The 20,290-nt window shown below is 37.8% G+C and overlaps 1 protein-coding gene across 2 annotated transcripts in view; it reads right to left on the reverse strand.

The window, feature by feature from the left end:
- Window positions 1–20,290, reverse strand: part of Zfr (zinc finger RNA binding protein) — a 72,001-nt gene that overhangs the window by 17,846 nt on the left and 33,865 nt on the right. For both annotated transcript variants that reach the window (XM_070040981.1, XM_070040982.1), the window contains exons 9-15: window positions 17,064–17,260; window positions 14,234–14,353; window positions 12,372–12,517; window positions 7,287–7,449; window positions 6,223–6,428; window positions 5,057–5,207; window positions 2,298–2,439 (exon numbers count right to left, since the gene is read on the reverse strand). In XM_070040981.1, the coding sequence (XP_069897082.1) occupies window positions 2,298–2,439; window positions 5,057–5,207; window positions 6,223–6,428; window positions 7,287–7,449; window positions 12,372–12,517; window positions 14,234–14,353; window positions 17,064–17,260 (1,125 nt within the window). The remainder of the gene's footprint in view (window positions 1–2,297; window positions 2,440–5,056; window positions 5,208–6,222; window positions 6,429–7,286; window positions 7,450–12,371; window positions 12,518–14,233; window positions 14,354–17,063; window positions 17,261–20,290) is intronic.

The raw sequence follows: 20,290 nt of genomic DNA on the forward strand, positions 1-20,290 counted from the left end.
ATCTAGTGTGAACACTGCTCAATTCTAGAAGAGACAAAGACAAAACAAACAAAACAGCCACACAAAGGACAATAAATGCCAGACTCTGCATCCAAAATCCCTCCTTCAACAAATGGCAGATGTGACACTGAGCTTTTGAAAACCTTGGTCAAAAATCCTTCCGATGTCTTGGCAGCAACCCCTGACAGGAATCAATCCCCTCTGCTAGAAGGCTTTGGACCGGGCCTGATAAGCTATAGGTGGAAAAAAACACACAATACTTGATTTGCTTCAGAAAAGACTCTGTAGCAAGGGTTAGAGCATTTGAACATTTCAAGCTTTAAGTCAATTAAATGTTTGCTTAATGTTTAACTGCCAAACACAGTACCACAGAATAAATACTATGTGTTTAACAGTTATTAGGACAGTTTAATCATTTCCTTTATTAAGTAATTTTTCATATCAAACAGGACCATTCCATATAACAAAGGCTACCACACTATGTGCAAATAGTACATCTCATGATTTACAATGATTCTTCCGGCAAAGCCTTCCTTACCCCCTTGTACTAACTCCCAAAGCAAGCTATAGGCTTTAAATGATTTTAAGACACAGAGCACTGAGAGCTGCAGTGAGAGAATACATACCGTTATTCTGCAGCAAGAAAGAAGGAATCTTCATAATGAAGCTAAAGACATTGTTTACTGCAGTTATCTGCAGCAAGGAACATTCTATCAATGCTTCTACACTTTGTACATCCAAGTTTCTAGCTCAGTGTCTTCAAGCAAAATATTTCAATTTTAGACTGATCATTTCCCTCATGAGAATAGTTATGAAATCCAGAACAGTAATTCTAACTCAAGTCTGGGTCAGACAAAAATGTAATTTTGTTTCCTTTAGAAGGGATAGGTTTAGACTTTTATAACCAAATTGCTTGATGCTATACTAATTAAGCCTAAATATAATTGGACAAATACACTCAGTTAATAGTATATGAGCATAATATCATACAACATATATCAACAATGATTCATACTGTGTCACATTAGACTTTTCAAAACTAAGTCAAGGCCCAGATGCTACATATAGCCTGGCCAGTTGACTCAGGACCTGTTTCTCCAGCAACACCCACATTCAGACCTCCAGTGGAATCTCATGCTCACATAAAAAAAAAAAAGAAAATTTATTTTTAAGATGCAAAGCTTAAGATACAACATACAAATTCTATACAAATGGTGGGTATACAAAGTATGCAAAATTAGACATATTTCCCAATAACACTTTTTGGTTGAAATAATCTTTTCTTGGGTTTTCAGAAGCCCAGTGTCTGAAAAATTGCTTTGCTGTAAGAAAACAAATTTACAAGGGCTTTTCTACTCAAGCTACATCATATAGAAGTGTTAGTGTAGACTGTAACTGCAGAATAACTAACTGCAGATTGAACAAGAAGCATAACCAACATGAAAGGAAACAAAGTAAATTTTATCTGACCCATAAAGTAAAAGAACCAACATACTGCAGACACTGATCATGCTTTTGGCTTAAAAGCTTTTGAAGCTTTGAAAATGTTACAGAACAGTCCCTAAAGCAACATTGCTGGCACCAGGAGTTCATATTCTACAATTGTAAATAGGCTTAAAGAACCCTGAACTGTAATTATAACTCACTAATTATACCTAAATCATTTTTTAAAAAAATATTTCTAGTATATTACAGTGAAATGCCCAAATCTGTATCAGAATGCTCTGCATTGAACAAAGTGCTCTAAACCAAAGAGCAACCTCAGAGAACTAGAAATATTTACCTCACTACAAGCCAAATCCATGATTTTATACATAACAATGCCTCTTAAAATGTGTTAAATATTTAGCCAATTTTGTTTGTGAAACTTCCATCTTTTTTTTTAAAAGACAAGGTAAGACCAAGTTCTTCACAAAAGTTATATTTGTGGCTTCTAGTTTACTAGCAAACATTTTTCATGTGTGAACTATGATAGTAAAAATAATTCTAAAGTTATTTTTTCCAGAAATCTGAGGTTAGCAAGAAAAGAAAAAAAAAATCAAGAAAAGCAATCACATAATGTAAGTATTTAATACAAAGTACATCATTAAGAAGAGTATTTGTCGGAAATGATCTTCAGCAAAACTGGTTGTTCAGTATAAGTTAAATCTATCAAAATTCACATGTAATGCCAGCATGTTGCCTTCTAGGGCTTAATGCCTTCTTAAAGGAGTAGGTAGGTAAATGAAAACAAAACAAAAAAACCCCAGCAACAACAAAAACCCAAATAATAGTAGAATGTTTAATGGCTTTCCAACCTCCTTCCCTCATGTTCTCTTCTCGAATGATTGGAGATGTCAGGGTGATAGTGACTTGCATTTTGGGTTCCACACATGAATTCAAAATTATTGCCGCTTCAGACACAGCACATTTTATGTCATACTTCTCAGGACTTATAACCTATGTAATAAAGATGATAAGAAATTAGTAACTCTGTTTTATTAATGGGCAATTATGGTTTTTAGTTTCTTACGGTCTTAACTGTTCTATAAGGACTGGATACTACTTTACCTAAGACAAATTAAAGCTCTTGCTCTTCTTTAAGAATTCTTTGTTGAGCTAGTATTTACCGTTATTTGTATTATCTTGGTTATTTCTATGTGTGTGTGGTACATCTATCTTAAAACAAATTCTTAGGTTTAAAAAAATTGCTATTACTCAGCCGGGCCCAGGGGCTCACGCCTATAATCCTAGCTACTCAGGAGGCTGAGATCTGAAGATCACGGTTCAAAGCCAGCCCCAGCAGGAAAGCCTCTATGAGATTCTTAGCGCTAAGAAAACACTCAGAAAGCCGAAGTGTCACTGTGGCTCAAGTGGCAGAGTGCTACCCTTGAGCACAGCACCAGTCACAGAGGTCAAGCCCCACAACCAACCAATAAATAAATAAAATTGCTATTACTCATTTCTCATATTTTCAGACAAAAAATACTTGCACCTGAAGAGTCACAATTCTTTTTCTACTGTACATTCTTTGTGACTCCAAGATTTACATCTTGCTAGGGAAGAAAAAAGTCCTGATCAGTAACTAGAAAAGCTAAGATTCACCACCATTTTGTAGATATATAGTAAAACTCCGGTTTTACATAAAACAAAGGCCCTATACAGTAATTATATGTGTTCACAATATACCATCTAACTTAAATCTTTACTGATGATGTAAAGATGGGCAAAAAAGGGAACAGAAATTATTCATGACACTTTTAAGGTTGGGAGGCAGTTAAGTCAGCTATATGAAGCAATTACAGTACTATGTTAATGTTAAATGTTATGAATTAACTTTTACTTGTTTAGCCACTTACCTAATAAGCAGGTATATTTTGAAAGAGTAATCAGCTTTTTTTTTTTTTGTTGGTTGTGGGCTTTGAACTTTGGGCCTGGGCCCTCTTCAGCTTAAGGCCAGCACTCTACCACTTGAGCCACAGCACCACTTCTGGCTTTTTCTGCTTATGTGCTATGAGGAATCAAACCCAGGGCCTCATGCATGCTAGGCAAGCAGTCTACCACTGAACCACCTACCCAGCCCCAGAGCAATCAACTTTTGCATAACTCTTAATTATCTAGTTAGGGTACAGTATTTCCTACTTTGGAGTTTTAATAAGTACTACAGTTAGAATTAAAATGTTTCTCAAAAACATTATTTTTTCAAGATGCCCAAACTTTTCTGACAAATACATTACAGTTTTTAAATTTTCAACTTTAAAAAATCTTTGGTATGGGCTGGGAAGGTGGTTCAGTGGTAGAGCGCTTGCCTTGCATGCCTGAGGCCCTGGGTTCGATTCCTCAGCACCACATAAGCAAAAAGAAAAAAGTCGGAAGTGGCGCTGTGGCTCAAGTGGTAGAGCGCTAGCCTTGAGCTGAAGAGCTGAGGAACACAGTGTCCAGGCCCAAAGTTCAGGCCCCATGACCAGACCAAAAAAAAAAATCTTTGGTAGAACTAAAAGGTAGTGCTCTATTAACTGTGTATTTCTACAAACCATTGAATATAGATAAAAGAAGTATTTTCCATTATTATAAACATTAGAAAACTGAAAATATAGCAATAACCTTATCTGTGGTTTTACTTCCCAAGTTTCAGCCATGTAAATAATTCAAGAATTTTAACAGCATGAACCAAGGAGTAGCATAACCTTTATATGGTCATCCTTCCCTGAGAGACTTGGCACATGAAATCACATCAACAATGCCTAGTGTATCCATGTTATATATGCCACTTGTCCATTAGTAGCTGCTCTTTAGTGGCTGCCCAAGAAAGTCATTAGATTAGGGTCATATTATAGCAGTACTTGTGTTCAAGTAACCCCTATTTTTCTCTATAATAGTCCCAAAAGGACAGTAAAGTGTATCAGTGGTAGGAGGGTGAATGAAGAGGGTGAATGAAGGTACATACAGTCAAAGTATAAATGTGTATGCATAGAAATAGAACATTGAAAGCTGTTGCAATTGTTTTGAGGGGTAGGGAAATGATGAAGAGGGATTGAAGGGATAAGACTAATGGGGGATGTGGTATGTATGTTTGGAAATATCATAGCCAAACCACCCTGTAACAATTAATTTAATACTAATTAAAAAAACAGAAAATTAAAAAATATTTAAACAAGCAAGATGTTCATAACTTTAAACACACACACACACACACACACACACACACACCCACACACACACCCCCCCCCCCCCATACAGCTTTGAACTACCTTCTTATGATCTAATCTTTGGGAAAGGAAAAATAGAGGGCATATTGAACTACCTTCTTATGATCTAATCTTTGGGAAAGGAAAAATAGAGGGCATATACTGTAATTTTAGATTTTTAAATAAATTTATCAAAATGGCTTCATATCAAGCGCAAGCAACTATGAAACCTAAAAAGACAAAGTAGAAAATGGTTTCACCAGTTGGTACAATAAAAAAACTCAGTATGAAAAGTCAAGCCAAAAACTGAAAATCTGTCTGAGGTTTAAAGCGAAGCACAGTTAGTTCTGCCAAAAAAGAGGTAAATTTAACATTTCCATAATACTTACAGCAAGCTGTTTGGGTAGGTTTTCTGCAATACGGCTTAATAATGTCTTTGAAGGTTTTTCTGAACACAGCAAAACAAGGTTGACATTTCTATCTCCTCGGAGAAGTAATCCTTTTGCCAATACTCCCACTCGCAATACTCCTTTCAAAGCTCTGTAGAAAAATACACTTATGTATTTCTCTTCTCAAACAGAATATTAAGTAACTTACATGCACAAAATTAAAATCTTCAATTATAGAATAAAAACATACAGTATTTAATCAAATATAATAGAAAAATATTTTAAACCTTACCTAGATAAGCAACATGTATTAAAAATAAATCAAATGTGAAATTCTCATGGGACACTAATATGATGGTTATTTATGAATGCATGTATAAGACATGGTCTCACTATGTAGTCCAGGATGGGCTGAAATTCATGATCCCTCTCCATGTGCCTCCTGAATGCTACGATTACAACTGTACAACATTATGCCCAGGCCATGCTTTTATTTTGCAAGTTAGAATAAGAGAAGGTGGCTCAGGGGTAGAGCGCTTGCCTTGCATGCCTGAGGCCCTGAGTTCAATTTCTCAGCACCATATAAGCCAAAAGAAAAAAGCCAGAAGTGGCGCTGTGGCTCAAGTGGTAGAGCGCTTGCCTTGAGCTGAAAAGCTGAGGACAGTGCCTAGGCCCAGAGTTCAAGGCCCACGACCGGACCCAAAAAAAAAAAAAAAAAAAAAAAAAAAAAGATATGTTTAATACAAAAGTATTTTCAAATAGTAAAAGGAAATGAGAAGTTATAGATCATAACACAAATTTCACATAAAAGATACTGCTTAAATTTAGTTTATTCATGTTTCATAGTCAGTGTTTTAATAAACTAAAGACTGAATGGGATGCAGACACAACAAATAAAAACAGAAGAGCCGCTGCTAAAGTTAATGAGAAAACCCTAACGGTTGATGTGATGTATTTTTATATCAAACTCAATAAACAACAACATAAGGTCTGAAACTATGTCAAAATAATTGTTTATCATTTTAACAAAAAGCTGCTGAATATCTTAAATATCAGACACAAGTTACCTAAGACATAGACTCAATTAGTTAGCTCTTTGCAGTATTTGTTTCAAGTGTAAAAAAAACAACCCAAAATACATATAGCAAATAACTTTGAAAACACACCTGTCTTTACCTCCCTCTTTCTTATCATCTCCTTCTTTGCTCTTGCTCTTCTCATGTTCAGACAAACTGTCTGAAACAAGTTTTAAAGCTCGTTCAGTGATAGAAACAATTTTCTGAACTGCCTGTAACTCTTCTTCAGTTGGATAAATGGTTGCATGTTTTGTCATTACATAACGATCATCAGATGAATCAGGACGACGTAAGGGCTAGAAAGAGAAAAGTTATTACTTCATTTAAAAAACATTTTCTGGCAAAAATATTTTAAAATTATGTATCTATGTGTCTTAACTTTACACTAAGAAAATCAATTTAGCAACATGTCTATTCAAGACTAACCTTTCTTTTTCCATCTAAGTAAAATGAAAACATGAACTATGGAAAGTTGTACCTCCATACAGCATGTTTGGATGATGTGCATATATTTTGTCTCATAACAAGTAATATTATAATATGCATAATCTAACACTATGAAAATGCTTTTTAAAACTTTCATGGTGTTGTAATAGAACTCAGGGACCCACATGTGTTCAATAAGCTGTAACTGAGCCCTGAAAAAGGTTTTCAGTGAACTTGAAAAATCGTGATTCTGAAACTCTTTGCTTCTAATTCTTGACACTGCAATGATAAATTAAAAAGAGAAGAATTAAGAAAGAAAGTGTGATAAGTCATGTAGTCTTCCTAACATAGTAATTCTGGCACTGGTCTTATAACATTTATCTACCTATCGTCCACTAAATAGTACATTTTCAATTACTGGTATTTAAAAATAATTCTAAACCATCACCAATTGGAAGGCAAAAATAATCAAGCCCCCTCATGTATGTGTGTGTGTATATATATATATATATATATATATATATATATATGGAAGATAATATATGTATGTATGTATGTGTGTATATATATATATATATATATATATATATATAGAAGAGAATTGGAAACTCTTTCAAGTCTTTATACAGAAACTGCAAGTACTTATAATAAGAAGAGGAACAAGGACCTAAATCAGATGAAAAACTTTTGAGATCAGATTAACTATAAAAAACAAAATGGATGCTCACAGCAGGACCCTGTGGTTGAGGAGGCATGCCTGGTCGGACTCCCAGAAGACCTAATGGGCCTGGGGGACCATGAGGATAGCCTCCATCTGGCATTCGGCGGCGATCATCCCAATGATGCTGTTCTTCCTCCATTCTTCTCCAGTACATGTCTTCTTCATAACGTCTGAAACACAAATGGTATTGTAACCATGGTGGGGAAAAATACAATCCAAGACATTAAAAACAAAACCCCAAAATACCCAAATCAGTTTAGCTATGACTTTTCTTCTTCCCTTCTGTATCCATCTTCCCTTATTTGTTTTCACTAAGTACTAAAAGTGAGAACTAGTGAGAAAAATTAGGAAAAAATTTTGTATCTTAAGGATAGGAGCCAGAAACTTTCCATTCCTCCCAATCCTCTCTCCTCTTTTAAGGTAGGGCTTGTAAATGCAAATATAGCTAAGGAGGCCCCAAAAATAACTTATGTAAAGACCCAATGTGTAGACAGACAGCACAGTTGGGCATTTTCTTCACATCTTCAAAGAAATGAATCTGCTATCATTTTCTTTTTTTTTGGGGGGGGGGGACCTCTGGTCGTGGGGCCTGAACTCTGGGCCTGGGCGCTGTCCCTCAGCTCTTCAGCTCAAGGCTAGCGCTCTACCACTTGAGCCACAGCGCCACTTCCGACTTTTTTCTTTTTGCTTATGTGGTGCTGAGGAATCGAACCCAGTGCCTCAGGTATGCAAGGCAAGTGCTCTACCACTGAGCCACCTTCCCAGCCCCTCTGCTATCATTTTCTATAGAACCTCTTAGCACACCCTAATTTGTTGCCCAAAGGAAATACAGCTTGCATTGCCAAGGCCAGCAGGATTTTTGTGAAATCCATAGCTTTCAGTTCAGAATAAAATAATGAATACACTGAAAATAAAACATCCATCAGCTGAGATAGGAGCACAATCTAGTATATTCCCTCTACCTTACTGGTCAACATTTCCAGAATCTATTCTATTGCCTTTTATACCATTCTTCTCGGTTCTATCATCAAATTAAGATAGTTTGAGATTTAGGAATAGCTCTTAAAGTAAACTGTGTGCAAGAAAACTTTGGTAAGAATAAGGCTTTACCAACAAAACTGTGTTAAACAGAATGTAAGAAAGCAATGTGCCTCTATACTTTCACTGTAACACCTTTTAATTTACCTAACAGGGAATAGCTCTAATTAAAGACTAATAAACCACTGTGCACAGGTGGTTCACGCCAGTAATCCTAGCTACTCAGGAGGCTGAGATCTGAGGATAATGGCTCAAAGCTGGGGCACGAAAGTCTGTGAGTCCCATAAACCACTCAGAAAACCGTAAGTGGCGATGTGGCTCAAGTGGTAGAGCATTTGCTTTGAGCTGAAGAACTGAGGGATAGTGCCCAGGCCGAGTTCAAGCCCCACAACGGACCCCCCCCCCCCCCAAAAAAAAAGACTAATCAAACATGGTTTTATGTCATTTAAGCCTTAAGACAAAAATATAGTGTAAGGTTCTGGAAAATCATGTTCATTCCAGGTAATAGTTTGTTATTATTCAATATGTATGCATTCAATGAGGACAGGAATTTTTAACCACAGACTACCAATTCTTCCTCAGCATGTAGGTATTAGCATTTAGTAGTAGTTGTTTTTTTTCATATTATGCATACATGCACGCATGATTTAAGTGTAGAAAAGAATTTCCAACACATTATAAAGGACAATGTGCTGGGTGCTGGTGGCTCACGCCTGTAATCCTAGCTACTCAGAAGGCTGAGATCTGACGATCACGTTTACAGCCAGCCTGAGCAGGAAAGTTGGTGAGATTCTTATCTCTAATAAACCATTCAGAAAACCAGAAGTGGTGCTGTGGCTCAAATGTCAGAGCACTAGCCTTGAGCTGAAGAAGTGAGGGGCAGCAGCCAGGCCCAGAGTTCAAGCCCCACAACCAACAAAGAAAAAAAAAGGACAAAAACAAGAAGGGGTATGCATATAAAAAAGGGTAAATGAGTACAATATAAGTGTGTGCAGTTTGGTAGGTGGCTCAACTACTCAGTAGGCTGAAATCTAGAGAATCATGGTTTAAAGCCAAGTCTAGGCAGACAAGTCTTTGAGATTTCATCTCCAAAATAAGTAGCAGAAATCTGGGTTGGAGGCATGGGTTGAATGCATGCTGAGTGAGCAAACAAGCTGAGCAAATCTAAGACTGAGTTCAAGCCTCAATATGCATTAAAAAACAAACACACAAGCAAACAAAAAACATTGCTGGGCTGGGCGCCGGTGGCTCACGCCTGTAATCCTAGCTACTCAGGAGGCTGAGATCTGAGAATCGTGGTTCAAAGCCAGCCCGGGCAGGAAAGACCGTGAGACTCCTATCTCCAATAAACCACTAGAAAACCGGAAGTGGCGCTGTAGCTTAAGTGGTAGAGCGCTCGCCTTGAGCTGAAGAGCTGAGGGACAGCGCCCAGGCCCAGAGTTCAAGCCCCATGACCGACAAAAAAAAAAAAAAAACATTGCTGGGTGCCCTTAATTCTAGCCTGAGATCTTAGGATAGCAGTTCAAAGCTAGCTAGGGCAGGGCAAGTCAGACTTTTCAATTTTCCAGCAAAAAGCTAAAAGAAGCACTCTCACTTGAGAGTACCAGCCTTAAGCAAAAATGCCTGGAATAGCACCTGCATTTAAGCTGCTGTACTGGTGCGACAGACAGACAGACAGACAGACAGACAGACAGACAGACAGACAGACAGACAGACAGACAGACACACACACACACACACACACACACACACACACACACACACACACACACACACACACACACACACACACACACACACACACCCTGAACAAAAAGTACACACCCACACAAAACACACACAACAAAACAAAAAGTGTACAAGTGGTAGACAGACTGGCAAGCCAAGCAAAATGTCAGATCACATCTAAACAAACAAGCCAAGTGTGGTGGGTGGCACACAACTGTAATAACCAAGGCAAAGGAAGAAGTACACCTGTCTGAGGGCCTGAGAAAAAGTGTGTGACTTTATCTGAAAAATAACTAAAGCAGAAAAGGGGCAAAGGCACAACTCAAGCAGTAGTGTACCTGTCCATTAGTTCAAACTACAGTACCACACACAAAAAAGTAATAAAGAAAAAACAGGTCAAGGTGCAGTGGTACACAGTTATAAATCCCAGTACTTGATTGGCTGAGGGAGGATCTTGAGTTCAGGCTGGCCGTGGCTATACAATAAAACTCCTCAGCCAGGTGCTGGTGGCTCACGCCTGTACTCCTAGCTACTCAGGAGGCTGAGATCTGAGGATCGCGGTTCAAAGCCAGCCCGGGCAGGAGAGACCATGAGACTCCGATCTCCAATAAACCACCAGAAAACCGGAAGTGGCGCTGTAGCTCAAGTGGTAGAGCGCTCGCCTTGAGCTGAAGAGCTGAGGGACAGGGCCCAGGCCCAGAGTTCAAGCCCCACGGCCGACAAAAAAAAGTAAAAAAAAATAAAATAACAACACTACAGAAAGGTAAAACACTTTTATAAACGGTAAAAAAAAAAAAAAAATAAAATAAAATAAAACAAAACTCCTCTCAAATTAAAAAAAAAAAAAAAAAAGGAGGGACGAAACAAGAGAAACACATTTATTTGCCTTTCCATTTTTACTCTCATCATAAGCAATATGTATTACAGTAAGATGAATATGAAAGCAATGGCAATCTTCTTGTCTTTTCTTAAGCATTAGAGATTTATAAAAATTATATAAATGGAGAAATGGGTATTTTCTAGTTATTTTTCACATATTTATTAAATAAATAGTATTTTTTTCATAAGTAGTTGTATAAAGGGGTTTTCAATTCAACATAACGATTTTTGAGTATAATGCATCTTGGTCAATGTCACTCCTGCCTTAGTTCCATCTTTCCAAGCCCTGTACCCTTTAAATTACATGGTCCATTTTATTGATGTATTTAAACATAAAAATAGAACATTTCTAAATACGTATATTTCTCAGTTTTAATTTTCACTACACACTTGCAATATGGATGTTCCTGGTATTATTATAAAATGATTATGATTTAAGCAAGAGTATGGTATTCATTATAAAAGGGAGGCATCTTTGAAGACTGTTATAAAGAAAACTTTGTATCTGCATAAAAGAACACTGTTAGCATGAGAAATAAAAATCCTAATTTTAGTAGGTCTGAAGACAGTTATAATATGTGTAAAGTATGCTTATGAATTATACTTCAAAGCTTGCACAAAATACTCAAATAGCAGTATTCACAAAAATTTTCAATAGCTATTAACCGAGGAAAGGTCAGGCAAAATGTGACACATCCATACAATGATATATTATTACCTACAAAGAGAAATGAAATATTGGTTTCTATTCATATGAATCCTCAGTACTGGTAGATCTATAATGACAAAGTATATTCATGGCTGCAAGGAACTGGAGGTAGGGAAGGAAGATGGGGGAATAAATTTGGATTGTTAATGAATAGATTTGTATTTTTTTTCTAGAGGTGATGATTATGACTACTATACAACTCTGATTAAACAAAATCTTACTGAGCTGTAAAGATGAGATTTTACTTGCTTTAAATAGAGGCACTTATCTAATGTGAAACGTCAAATATTTAGTAAGATAGCACTTACCACAAAATTCTTAATATCAAAACCACAGTCACATAATAGTATATACAGTCAATACATTAATTTTAATCCATGTATTTCCCAACACTAGGATGTTAGCAGACACTAAAAGCACATAAAATCGCTGGATGTGGTAGTGCACAGCTGTAATCCTAGCTAGTTTGGAGACAGTGACAGGAGAATCTAGTTTGAAACTAGCCAAAGCAAAAGTAGTACAAGAATCTCAAAAGCAAAATAAAAACATAAAAGGACTGAGAGTCTAGTTTAGGTGGTAGAAAGCTTTCCTAGCATGTATGAGGATTGAGTTCCATCCCCACAACTTTAAAGTACATTAAACAAATTTGGATTGCTATGAGTGAGAGCTTTTAAATAGGCAAGCTAAGTTTTTAGAAACACAGAATCACTATCATGTCATGCCATTAAAGGGTATTACCTCATTTCCATCCTCCAGCGTTCTTCTTCTTCTCGTCTTCGCCAATATTCCTCCTTCTGCATTTGCTTCCTCATTTTCTCTTCTTGAATCTTTCTTGCTCGAATACTGGGCTTCACTTCAACTTGCAAATCTGGATTTACTTTTTTCTGTTAATATAGACATTTAAGAAATAGCAGCTCGCTGGGCGCTGGTGGCTCACGCCTGTAATCCTAGCTACTCAGGAGGCTGAGATCTGAGGATCACGGTTCAAAGCCAGCCCGGACAGGAGAGACCGTGAGACTCCTATCTCCAATAAACCACCAGAAAACCAGAAGTGGTGCTGTAGCTCAAGTGGTAGAGCGCTCGCCTTGAGCTGAAGAGCTGAGGGACAGCGCCCAGGCCCAGAGTTCAAGCCCCACGACCAACAAAAAAAAAAAAAAAAAAGAAATAGCAGTTCTCCAAAAATCTACATGTATTCTCATCAAGAATTCAACATGTTCTTTTTTTGGGGGGTGCTGATCCTGGGCTTCAACTAGGACCTGGGCACTGTCCCTAAGCTTTATACTAAAGGCTATCACTAGAGCCACCACTCCACTTTGGTTTTTTGGTGCTTTATTGGAGATAAGTCTTACAGACTTTCCTGGCCTGGCTGTTCCAACCATAACCCTCAGATCTCAGCTAGGATTATAGGTGTGAACCACCAGTGCAGAGCTCCACACATTCTTTTATCATACAAATTCTTTTGTGCAAATTTCCTACTCAAAGGTAAAATCAGCATAATAGGAGAAAAGACTTATCAGTGTATTAATTAAAATGTTTAATTATTCAGACTTAATGGCTTAGTGTGTAACTTAGTGTTAATAGAAAGTTTTATGAAATTCTTAGAGGACTAATAGGTATTTAACTTTATAAATAATTTTAAATGAGATAAAAAGTTCACAGGAAAATAAAACAGGCTATGGGGGAGTGATAACAGAAGGAGTTAAAACAAGTTAAATGAGGATGAATACAGTTACTGTAGTTCATTTGCATGTATGAAAATGAAACAATGAGACTCATCAAAATTATTTTTTAAATGGGGAGTTGGATACATTGTATACATGTATGAAAAATGTCACAATGAAGCCCAGCTTGCACAACTTTTATTTGGAAACAATAATGTGTCCTAATAAACTAATGTTTTCAAATGCAAGTACTGTATTGCCCAAATGTCCTATGCTTATTTATTTAGGAAATAATTTATCCTGAGCTAGATGAGTGACCAGGGCCTAGGAACATGGATTCAAGTTATCCTCAATGACATTTCCCCACTGATTTTTTTAACAGAAAAGGCATGTGTCATGTATTTTTAGTCCAACCAATTAAAAACTCCGGCGCCCGTGGCTCACACCTGTAATCCTAGCTACTCAGGAGGCTGAGATCTGAGGATCACGGTTCAAAGCCAGCCCAGGCAGGAAAGTCCATGAAACTCTTATCTCCAATAAACCACCAGAAAACCGGAAGGGGCGTTGTAGCTCAAGTGGTAGAACGTTCACCTTGAGCTGAAGAGCTGAGGGACATCGCTCAGGCCCAGAGTTCAAGCCCCATGACCGACAAAAACAAAACAAAACAAAACAAAAACACCCTTCACTCTACATGTAGCAATTATTCTTATATGATTACCAATCTAAGTAATTTTATCAGTTTAAGCCATTTACTAAAACTAATGAGGTTATATTGTGCTTCAGCATAACTAAATAATAAAACATATCTAAGTGAATATTTGGAGGACATGCTAATCTTAGAATGAGAGTTCATTAACCAGGTAAATTGTGTTTAGACACAGATTTACAAACAGAACATTCAGTTACTTTAAAAAAAAAAAAGGAAAAACATTTTCTTACTTTATATTGAAGTCTGTGTCTTCGTCCTTTCAAGTGCATCTCCTTAGCATTGGGATCATTAAAGCTGCATTCACACAATTTACAATGGAACCTAATTACTTTTCCTTCATCATTTCGTACCTTGGTGTGGGAAAACAGGAGTGTTAGAGCTGTTAAGAATTCATTCACAAGTCTTCACAGGGTTGAGAATATAGGCTGAGTAGTCTGAGCTCCTAGTTCAATTCCTACCATTGCAAAGTAAATAAATTAATACATAAAAGTATGTAAGCTCTACAGATTTAATGTTGTTCAAGTTTTAAGAAATTAGAATTTAAGTAAGGGGAAAAACTAGGTGGCAGTATCTATAAAGTTTTGAAAGAATAGAACTGTGACTAAAAGCTAGAATTATTAACTGTTGAGAAGGGCTGGAGGTATAGAACAAACCTTGCTGTCTATATCAAGCTCAAGATCCTGAGTTCAAATTCCAGCACTCTAAATTTTATGCGTGCCAGGTGCCGGTGGCTCACACCTGTAATTCTAGCTATTCAGGAGGCTGAGATCTGAGGATCGAGGTTCAAAGCCAGCCCAGGCAGGAAAGTCTGTGAAACTCTTATCTCCAATAAACCACCAGAAAACCAGAAGTGGCGCTGTAGCTCAAGTGGTAGAGTGCTCACCTTGAGCTGAAGAGCTGAGGGACAAGCGCCCAGGCCCAAAGTTCAAGCCCCACGACCGACCAAAAAATAATTTTTTTTTCTAACTACCCATCAGAAAGACTAGTGGGCAGGAATATTACTACACACACTAAGATAATGCAAGTATTAAGATTGGATACTGTAATGTTCTGAAGTTTAGGATTAACTCAAATCATTAGAAACTAGTCTGTTTGGGTGGAAAACATTTTCTAAAAGATAATAAAATCTTACTCTTAAAATATGTAGGGGCTGGGAAGGCAGCTCAATGGTAGAGTGCTTGCCTTGCATGCATAAGGCCCTGGGTTCAATTCCTCAGCACCACATAAGCAGAAAAAGCTGCAAGTGGCGCGTGGCTCAAGTGGTAGAGCACTAACTAGCCTTGAGCTGAAGAGCCGAGGGACAGTGCCCAGGCCCAGAGTTCAGACCCCCACGACTGACCAAAAATAAATAAATAGATAGATAGATAAATAAATAGGTAACTGGGTGCTGGTAGCTCACACCTGTAATCCTAGCTGTGCAGGCAGGTGAGCTCTGAGGATTGAGGCTGGAAGTCAGCTTACATGGAAAAAAAAATCCATGAGACTCTTTTCTTTAGTTAACAGAACAAAAAGCTGGAAGAAAAAGTTTAGCTAAAGTGGTAGTGTGGCAGCTTTGAATGAAAAAGCCAAGTGAGAATATGAGGCCCTGAGTTCAAGTCTCAGGACTGGTGCTCACACACACAAAGACATAACTTATCAATTTATGTATTACTTAAAAATTACATATCTATTGTCTGTCTCAATAAAAAACTTGTACACGATGTAAATTTTACTCCCTGTGTATTGATCCCAGGGTGTTATGAATGATTGGTAAAATCAAGCACCTAGCTCTTTTTGTCTCCCTTTCCTTCCCTGGGCCTTCAACTCAACAGCCTAGGCACTGTATTTAAGCTCTACCATTGAGCCCCAACCACCTCCACTTCCAGCTTTTTTGGCACTTAAAGAGATAAAATTCTCACAGACTTTCCTGCCAGGGCTTATCTGAACCAGGATCCTCTTCAGATCCCCTCCTCTTGCATAGTTAGGATTACAGGTGTGAGCCACTGGCACCTGGTTGGTATTTTATTTCTGAGGTAGGGTATTGATGACTTTACCTGGCTGACCTTCAATTCATGTTTCTTCTGCCTCTGCTGGAGTAGCTGGGGTTATAGGCAAGTACCTACCACATCTAGCTATATAATCTTTATTGAAAGAAAAGCCAGTTAAAAACTACTGTTAGACCCTGTGCTGGGGACTTAAATCTATGCTTCACAACTTTGTTGGGGAAAAAATTACCAGTTTGATAGATGTTTACACTGAAGTTCAAAACTGTATACATGGTCCACAACATAGTAAAAGCAAACTATACTGTTTACATCATAGTATAGTCTCATAATCATCCTGCTAGCAGCAATCATTCAACATCAAATGTTCTAATTTTTCCTTTGTTCTTCCATTTACTCAACTTCACCTGCATGACAGCAAGTTCTCTAATAGCTCGAGAAGCCAAATAAAAATATAGCATCTATTAAGTCAGTAATCTTAATTTTATGCCTTAGGTGAGTGTTCAAAGACCATATATTAGGTCTTTCCACTAGTGTAATTACCAAGTAAATGGAAAATTCTTTTTCTTTTTTTTTTTTGCCAGTGATGGGCCTGAACTCTGGGCCTGGGCACTGTCCCTCAAGGTTAGTGCTCTACCACTTGAGCTACTGCACCACTTCTGGCCTTTTCTGCTTATATGATGCTGAGGAATCAAATCCAGGGCCTCATGCATGCAAGGCAAGCACTCTACCACTGAGCCACCTTCCCAGCCCTGGAAAATTCTTTTGCATTACAGTGACAGTGTCACATGCGAAATGACTTCAAGTCAGTGACAATCCAACCTAAAAGGCATCATGTTTAGTTTTTGAAGTTCTGGGATTTTTTAAATTCAGGGCCTCAGATTTGATAGTCAAGTACTCTACCATTTGAGCCATATTCCTAATCCCACTATTTTATTTTTTAACAATCTTTTGATACCCTTTCATAAGTAACCTAAATGTAAATGTGATAATTGATTTTTACATGTAAAATGTGCTTGCAACAAGCACATTTCTTTCCTTATCCAATTTCACAGCAATAATATTCTCAAATCAATACCTCTTCCACATAATCATGGCCCACTGGCTGTACATCACTCTGCAAAGCAGCAAGAGATGCAGGTGTGACCGACTCTGACACTGAGTCTGGCTTTACTTCTGGAATCTGCACAGCAGAAGTGACAGGAGTACTTTTAACACATTCGGCTCCTTTCAGGTCATCTGTTTTATTTCCTGTTGACTGTAGCTTATTACCACCTAGAAAAGCATCAAAAAATTAGTTTTATTTTTGTATAAATGTATAAAGGATTAAACAAAAAACTTCAAACTCCTGCTGACATAAAATAGATTTTAAAATTTTTGAAGAACCACATAAATGACATGGTTTTATCAAAATCCTATTAAAAAGTTACTTTTCCCTTCATCACCCAACAATATCCCTAATCCCCACATTTGCTCTTATATGACCAAGTATTGTAAGCGAACATCAAGTATCTAAAAGAATGAGGGACTTAACCTAATTTATGTTTATATCCTAAGTTCTACATGATTGAAAAATAGTTTTATTCCTCTTTTTGGGGGCCAATTCTGGGGCTTGAACTCAGGGCATGGGCACTGTCCTTGACCTTTGTTTGCTCAAGGCTAGTGCTCTACCATGTGAGCCACATCTCCACATCTGGCTTTTTGATGGTTAAATGGAGGCAAAAGTCTCAGACTTTCCTACCAAGGCTCGCTTCGAATTTTGGTCCTCAGATCCTCTTCTGAGAGAGTAGCTAGGATTACAAATGTGGGCCACTGGTGTCAGGCTTACTAGTTATTCATTTATTATTATTTTTTATTTTTTGGGTCCGGTAGTAGGGTCTGAACTCTGGGCCTGGGCGCTGTTCCTCACAGCACTCTACCACCTGAGCCACAACACCACTTCCGGCTTTTTTCTTTTTGCTTATGTGGTGCTGAGGAATCGAACTCCTTGCATGCCTCATGCATGCAAGGCAAGCGCTCTACCACTGAGCCACCTTCCCAGCCCATTATTCATTTTTTAAAAGTTACTCCTGTTTAAAGGTATTCATTAGATATTCATCAACCAGGTGCCGATGGCTCATGCCTATTATCCTAGCTACATAGGAGACTCAGATCTGAGGATCATGATTCAAAGCCACCCCAGGTAGGAAACTCCATGAAGACTCTTATCGCCAAAAAAACTACTCAAAAATGCTGAAGAGGCACTGTAATTCAAGTGGCAGAGTGCGTGCCTTGAGCAAAAGAAACTCAGGGACAGCACCTGGGCCCAGAGTTTAAGCCCAAGGACCAGCAAAAAAAAAAAAAAAAAAAAGAAAAGAAAAGAAAAGAAAAGTAAGGACTGTAAATAGTGCTCAAATGGTAGAGTGCCTGCTACCAAGGGCTAAGTCCTGAAATTCAGCACCAATACCACTACCAAAAGAAATTTATTTATAGACAAAAATATGAATAACCTTCATAACAATAGATCTTAGGTGTCATTTCAGCCATCCATTCAATCAACAACTTTAACTTTCCAAAGCAATGTTATATCATTGGGTTTCTTTGCTTTTAAGTAAGCCTTTTGCAAACTGGGCTCCATACCTGCAATTTTAACTACTCAGGAGACTGAGAATTGAGGATTGAGGTTCAAAGTCAGCGTGGGCAGACAAATCTGAGGTTCTTATCTCCTAATTTACTAGCAAAGGATTCCAAAGTGGAGGTGTGGCTCAGTTGTAAGAGCGCCACACCAGCTTGACTGAAAAGGCTAGCAAGAGTGCATGTAGGCTTGGGTTCAATACTGAACCCTTAAAAATACCTCTTGCAAACACTAGCTAAGTACCATTGGCTTATGCCTGTAATTCTATGAAGAAGGCTGAAATGAAGAGGGTATTGCTTGGGTCATCTGAGCATGTGATTGAGGCTCTTTCTCAAATGATGTCTGAGCAGTATGGGGCAGGATTATCATTCTAGCATTACAGAGGTTAAAATTGACAGGATCACAGTTCCAGTCAATCTGGGCAGAGAAACTAGTGAAACTAAACAGAAGAAGCTGAATGTGGTGATATACACTTGTGATCCCTGCTACAATAGAAAGCCTAAAATAGGTGGGTTACGGACGGTCAGGTGGGTAACAATTACATCTAGACAGGAAGCAAGACCCTATGTAAAAAATAAGCATTGCAATAAAGGACAGGAGTTCAAACCTCAGTACTGTCAAAAAAAAAACAACAACTGAGTGTTTACAAAGGTCTTGGCAACATCCTAAATTTTGGTAGGATAACAAAGCAAAAATAAGATAATGCAGTTTTCTAGAAATTAAAGAAGATAGAAGAGCCAGATGCTGGTGGCTCATACCTATCATTCTAGCTACTCAGAAGTCTGAGACCTGAGGATCTCAGATGGAAGCCAGCCCAGGCAGATAAATCCAATTAACCTGGAAAGTAGAAGTGTGGCTCAAGTAGTAGAGCACCAGCCATGAAAGAAAAAGCCTCTTGAGAGTTCAAGGACCAGAGCATTGGCATAAAAAAAGGAAGATAAAAATAACTATGATACCTTAAATAAGTACTGTAAAAAGTAGGAAATGTATCTTGTGAGAATTCAGAGGAGTTATTAACCTAGTCCAGTTAAAAAGGTTTCCCAAAAGGTGATGAACATGGACTTTGAAAAGAGGAATGGAAAGGAAGAAAATCATGTCTCAATATAAAGATTGGCATATACAACCAACAACAACAACATGGGATTAAGACTCAAATTCAAATCATAGTCTGTACTTCAGCATGAATCACTACCAAGATAGAGATGATGAGACCAAAGAAATATCTTAAAGACCTAAGAAAACAATGAAAGGGATTAGAGGATAAAATGGTAAATTAAGCCATGAGCAAGAAAGCAGAGCAGGAGGCCCCAAGTTCGAGCCCAGGTACCAACAAAACAAACAAGCAAACAAACTAGCACAGGAAAGGGCACTGAAAAACATTTTTCAATGTTAATGAAGTTTTTCACTGAAAAATAAGCAATTTTATGGCATTCTATTTTTTAAAATTTATGTTACTAGATTTGAACTCAAGGCAGTGCTCTATCTAATGCATGAGCCAGGCCTTGAGTATTTTTTTCCCTTTTCTTTTTTTGTTGGGTGCTGGGGTTTGAACTCAGGGCTTGGGAGCTGTCCTTTAGTTTTTCTGCTCAAGGTTAGCACTCTACCACTTGAGCTACACCTCCATTGCAGCACATTGATCATTAATTAGAGATCAGATTCTCTTGGACTTTCCTGCCCAGGCTGGCTCTGAA

Source organism: Dipodomys merriami, unplaced genomic scaffold (assembly GCF_024711535.1).
Source record: "Dipodomys merriami isolate MVZ:Mamm:240054 unplaced genomic scaffold, mDipMer1.0.p SCAF_30, whole genome shotgun sequence".
Classification (NCBI taxonomy): Eukaryota; Metazoa; Chordata; class Mammalia; order Rodentia; family Heteromyidae; genus Dipodomys; species Dipodomys merriami.